Source organism: Sceloporus occidentalis, unplaced genomic scaffold, assembly GCF_023333645.1.
Source record: "Sceloporus occidentalis isolate IW3139 unplaced genomic scaffold, rSceOcc1.0.p SCAF_11, whole genome shotgun sequence".
Classification (NCBI taxonomy): Eukaryota; Metazoa; Chordata; class Lepidosauria; order Squamata; family Phrynosomatidae; genus Sceloporus; species Sceloporus occidentalis.
Window position 1 is genome coordinate 1,901,642 of NW_028316991.1, and position 6,000 is coordinate 1,907,641.

The 6,000-nt window shown below is 40.6% G+C and overlaps 1 protein-coding gene across 1 annotated transcript in view; it reads right to left on the reverse strand.

Moving 5' to 3' along the window:
• LOC149305426 (protein FAN-like) overlaps positions 1 to 5,419 on the reverse strand; it is a 20,270-nt gene extending 14,851 nt beyond the window's left edge. Inside the window, exons 1-3 of the mRNA XM_089477503.1 lie at positions 5,282 to 5,419; positions 2,633 to 2,850; positions 95 to 168 (exon numbers count right to left, since the gene is read on the reverse strand). Of these exons, the coding sequence (XP_089333629.1) occupies positions 95 to 168; positions 2,633 to 2,850; positions 5,282 to 5,419 (430 nt within the window). The remainder of the gene's footprint in view (positions 1 to 94; positions 169 to 2,632; positions 2,851 to 5,281) is intronic.
• Between the last annotated feature and the right edge of the window lie 581 nt (positions 5,420 to 6,000).

Sequence of the window (6,000 nt, forward strand, 5' to 3'; positions counted from 1 at the left end):
ATCAGGGGGTCCTTTTTAAAGAAATTTGATGCCCGACACCCACATTCACTCCCATTCTCATTCACTCTCTCACGCTCTCTGAATGCCTGCCTACCTTCTTTGCTGACCACTGCCACGTCTCGCAGCTCTGCTTCTTCTCTAGCATCCTCTTCATCTTCTTCCACATGCCTGTAGACATAACCTCCCGATGAACTTTTGCAAAACTGGTGGTGCTTCCAGTGACATCCTCCGATCGGGGAGAGGAAGTCACCAGTAGCTCTGCCATTTTTGCCATCTTTGGGAAAAATGGCAGAGCTTTTGGGCGCACCCTCTCCCCAATCCTCCAATTGGGGAGAGGATGTCAGCAGAAGCTGCGCCACTCTGGGGGGGTTATCTCCTCAGAGCTGCAGAAGCAAGAAGATGAAGAAGATGCTAGAGAAGAAGCAGAGCTGAAAGGCATGGAAGCAGAAGGGGGAGAAGGTAGGGGAAGATTCAGAGTGAGAGTGATTGAGAGTGTGAGAGACTGGGAATGAATGAGTCCATACATTTCAAATGAAAACGGAGATGTTATGCTTTGTTTACATTTGTTTCAGGTGTTCTGCCTCGTTTTCAGAGGTTTGTACGAACTGACAATATATGCAAATTTCATTACATTTGCAAATTGTACAAATCTGAATGCATAAGTCTGATAAAAACACAATTCCAGCTGATCTAACTATTCTATATATTTATATTTTATTTATTCTCTAGATCTCATATTGTGAATTCTAGAACTGTGATACACTCATACCCAGAGTGTATTTAAAAAAAAAAAAAAGAAGAAGGACTGTTCCTCCTAAACAGGGACGTTTGGGTGGTATGCAGTCATTTTTTTTTTTTTTGCATCTTTGCTCACGTGGAATCTTCCAAGATAAACTCACAGCAGTTACATGGCAACAGACTGATACTGAAGTGGAATAAATGAAATTGCGCTTGCTTTACACCAAACATAGAAGTTAGAAACATAAATCTGATGGCAGATAAGAAACACTTCAGGAAGTCTGCTCTGTCTGCTGTCTGTTTTTCTGCTCTAGAGACTCAGACCTTAATCAGTCTTTGGTCTCATCTCAGATTTAGGATAGCCATATGGCTATCCTATGCATTTCTAAATTGCCTCACTGTATTAGCCTCTACCATTCCTGCTGGGAGTCTGGTTCACTTATCTACCAATCTCTCAATAAAGTAAACAGTTTATGCTCTGTTGCTTAAGGGAAAAAAAGGTGCCTGACTTACATTTCGTTTGTTATTGTTTCAATTTCTTGTATACTATAATTAATTTAAGTACTGTATAATATATATATATATATATATATATACACATATACATATATATATACATACATACACACACACACACACACACACACACACACGTAGTTACCAGCACTCAGGTCTTTTTAAATAATGCAATGATGCTCCATTAGGGTCAACGTTTCAATCTTTAATGACTTTCATTAGGACACAGGGATTGAAAGACGCCTCCTCCAGCCACCTAATGAAAGTAAAGGGGCTGGCGTGCACGCACCGCGCCGCCCAATGACCGTTCCTTAGCACTTCGTGCCACGTCTTAAAAGGGGTGGGACGAAGAGCTGAGGCACGGCCATTGGGCGGTGCGGTGCATGCACGCCAGCCCCTTTAATTTCTGGAGGCAGAGTGGCATATAGGGGGTTAAAAGGCATATCATGGGGCAGAGTGGCATATAGCAGGGTATAAGGCATATAAGGGAGGCAGAGTGGCATATAGGGGGGTGTAAGGCATTTTTGGGGGCAGAGTGGCAAGCCTTGGGGCGGATGTGCATAACTAGGGGGCAAATAAAAACAAAAAACAAATATTTCTCAATCATAAGTTTTTTTTTAAAAAAGCATCGGTAATTGGTATCAGTGAGTACTTGACAAAAAGTATCGGTACTTGTACTCGGTCTCATAAAAATTATATCGGTGCATCCCTAATTTAATGAACTGCAAAAAAAAAAAGTTTACAGATGTCTTAAATATATTATTGAAAATAACATACTAACAACATAGTAAATTATAAATACAACCTCTCTGAAATATTAATGCTGTATCTAATTCAGCTCACATGGCAATATGACAAACACATTAGCAACACATGGCATCAGCTCAGCACTTTTTGTTTTTAACACCAATGCCTAAATGTGTATTTCCTTTTAAAACGCTGTAAAGCGTCCATGTAAAAATTGACTTTCACCCTTAAATTCAGATTTTATCAGCTTAATGCTGCATCTGTTCCTCGTGTCAGACCAGCACAATCCCATCATGCTGAAAACTCTTGCAACTGCTGCCTTTGAGCATGGAATGCTGGTGACAAATGCAACTTGACACTTTCAAGAGGTTAGGCAGGTTTTAGGGTCCGGCTTTCATGAATATTTTTGAAGATTTATCACTGTTGAGGTCATCCTCCACTTCAGTACTGAAGGAAACTGCTTGAAGATGTGGACAAACACAAGCATATTCTTCATATATTACATCCATTGAAAGAGTTAATTTAGAACTTCCGCCACCGTCACCAGTTTACCAAGTTTATTATGGTTCTCCTTCACATTTAAGTGCTGGATTTCAGACAAATAGTTTTTGTCTGAAAAAAAAAATCAAACCACTGTCCTAAAGATTTAACAGCTTTTTGATAAAATGCAAGGGATTCAGATTCTGTTTTCTTTGCTTGCAGGGGAGGTAGCTTCTTTAAAGATTTCCCAACAAGGTATCCAAAAAAATTGTCTGTCTGTATTTGGATTAGCCTGTATTTGCCTCTCATTGATGTCATGATCTCATAAATATCAACTACAGTGAGGTCATTTTGCTCCAGTTTTAATATCTGAAAAATATCCACAATACATTTCCATATCACTTTAGGCGTTTCATCCTCTCCAGTGCTTTGAAAGTAAACTTTTACAGCTGGTCAATTCTTTAAAACTCTTTCAATTACTGGAAAAAGAGAGACGGCCATCTTGTACATGGCAAAGAAGTTCTGACCATTCAAGGTCAACAAAGTCAAATATTTATTTCAGGGTGGCAACTCTCTTAGCTGATGTTGAGACATAATGATATAATTTCAAAATGAGACTTTCCACACCACACGTTAAGACATCTGATGCTTTTTTAGCTGTAATATGAAATATGTGAGCTGGGCAGCCAGCTGGCAATATATGGTGATTTACAGCATGAAGTTTCTGGTATACACCATTATGCTTACCAAACGCTTGCATTGTCAGTAGAACATGCAGACATCATATCCACATATAGGCCATTTGTTTTACGAGCATTTAAAATTTGCTCTGAAATTGCAGCCGCATTTTTATCGCTGTCATAAAAATGCAACAAAGCCGTCACCAGCAGAATCCATATGTATAACAGGAAGAAGTTTCATGGTACACTCCAAAGATCTATACGAATGACTGTGGAACACAGAATGGTAAACCATTGATATTTTATCTGCTAGAATTAAATCTTGCATCGCCAAACCCAAATAAAACATTTGGAAAGCATGCCCCCACTAGGCACCAGGGAGTCCGGGGGTGCATTGGTAAATCGGAGTGGGCGGTCAGAGTGGCATATCGGGGGGGGGGGGCAAAAAGCATATCTGGGGGCAGAGAGGCATATCTGGGGGGGCAGAGTGGCATATCAGGGGGCATAATTGTATGTGCTTTTTATGGATGGAAAGACATTGAAGTTGCAAATATATTTTGTTATCCCTCCCTCTAACTCTATTCCCCTCGTGACCTTTCTATCACTGTTGACGCACCCACTATCTCTCCATCACCACACGTCCGCTGCCTCGGAGTGACCCTAGACTCTAACCTATCTTTCATCCCTCACATCAAAGAACTCTCTAAATCTTGCCCGCCACTGACATAAACTCCCCCTACATTAACATCATTCACTACCACTCAGTCCTCACCTCCTGTTTCTCACCCCTTATCCACCTAGAATGTAAGTTCCTGCGGGAACAGGGCCCTCCATTCCTCTTGTATCCGTATGTCAATTGCTTGTCATTTTGCACTTGTCGTTATCTGTAAAATTTTTAACTTGTACAGCGCTGCGGAATCTGTTGGCGCTTTATAAATAAATTATAATAATTATTATTTAGGATTAAGAACCGTAAGGTTTGAAACGCGTTGGCGTATTTTCTTTCAATCACTTGAGCACGTCTCTTTTTCTCTCTATCATGTTTTAACTGGTCTAATTAAATTTAGAATTTTTAAACCCTTATTTGTGCAGCGGGATCTTCTATCTATACTGTTATTTGGATTAACTGAGGATATGGCTTGGCTTTCTATCCCGTGCTCCCTGCAATTTGAAGCGTCTCTGCAAAACGTCTGAATGGTGAGCTGGAGTTATTTTGTTTTTTTGTTACATTTTGTAATACGCCCCAATATTAAATACACAGGAAACAGCGCCAGCCTTAGAGGTGTGCGACCCGAGTACTACGAGACAGGGGCCACCATAATGGGAGCGTGCGAAAGTAGATAGCAGTTTGTGTATGCTGGTACTGTGTGTTTCTCAGTGTATAGGAAGGGGCATGAGTCAGGACAGGTCTATATTTATGTATGAGTGTACCCCTGTATGTATTTACACACACACACATATATATATATATATATATATATATATATATATATATGTAGGGCGGAAAATATTTACAAAAAAGACCATTAAAATGACAATAACATTCCAGACAAATACAATCTATTTGTCCGCAGGCATATATAATGCACACAGCGTATTTCTAATATTAGTGTCACAGCGTGGCGTGTTTCTGTGGACAGTTCAAATAGGAAACCAGAAATAGAGGTTGATCCAGTTTACAGGATATAAGTCATTACATAACCAGTTGTCCGATGGCTTTATGACACAGCCTGAATTTTATTTATACCACTCAATGAACTACATATGTCTTTGCATCCAGACAACACAGCATCTATGTCTGCAGAGTTCTAAAGCACATGTATGTAGCTCACCTTCATACCCAATAATATCAATAGCACGCGAGCTTATAAGGCTCATCGTCTATCGATTAAGCGACCTGCTTCACTGATGAAGAATCCTGCATGCAACACATTCGGTTTAACATCACGGACTAGTATACCAGGAACCTAGTAACCCTTTAAGTGGCATGGGGGCTTGCAATACATAATAAAAAGAACCCAAATATCTAGAAGTGTTATGATTGGTCCTAAAAGAACGGATCTGTCCATTACACCAGACAGGAACAAGGTCAGTTTCATGACACACGGTAAGACACGTACCTCTCCTTGGAGGAACGCTGAAGACACGGTGCCTTCTTCCAGAAAGCCATGGCTTGCGCCGTCAGTGGCAGTCATCCGCTGGTCATCCGGAGCACCCGGCAATACAATAGATCCGGCAGGATAATACGAGTCCTGCATCTGCGAGCAGCCTGGCATAAGACACACCCCCAGTTGCTCAATAGCTGACTTGCGAGAGTGAAAGGAGATGTCTGATTGGCTAGAAGTTACTAAAGACGGTAGTGTAAGTCCAATCGTAATTGGGTATGGGTTGGGGGGGGGCAGCATCGAGAGGAAACTGATTGGTGGTTTGTTACTTCCTTATGTGAAAGTTCACCTGGGATTGGCTGTCAGTGCCGGTGTGAAACGCTACTTAATTTACATAACTAGAGCTGAAGTATTTCTGAGCCACAAAACTAGCGTTATTCATCGATTATTATTATTAGCTCTCATGGGAACATACACCATATTTGGAGACATATCTGTCTATCAATATACCAATAAGCAGAGGTTGTAGGCCGAAGGCTGATTAAAGTTTTACTTTAGGAAATATGGGCAGACTGTTTTTTTTGCCCTCAAATTCTAGGTTTCTATGTCTCTAAGCTGTCATCCTAAATATCGACAGATTGACGGATCATTGGACAGTATCTATATGTACAAATATCTGAACCACTCACTGACTGGGTTGTTTTTTTTCTTTCTATACCCCCCTTGACTGAGAC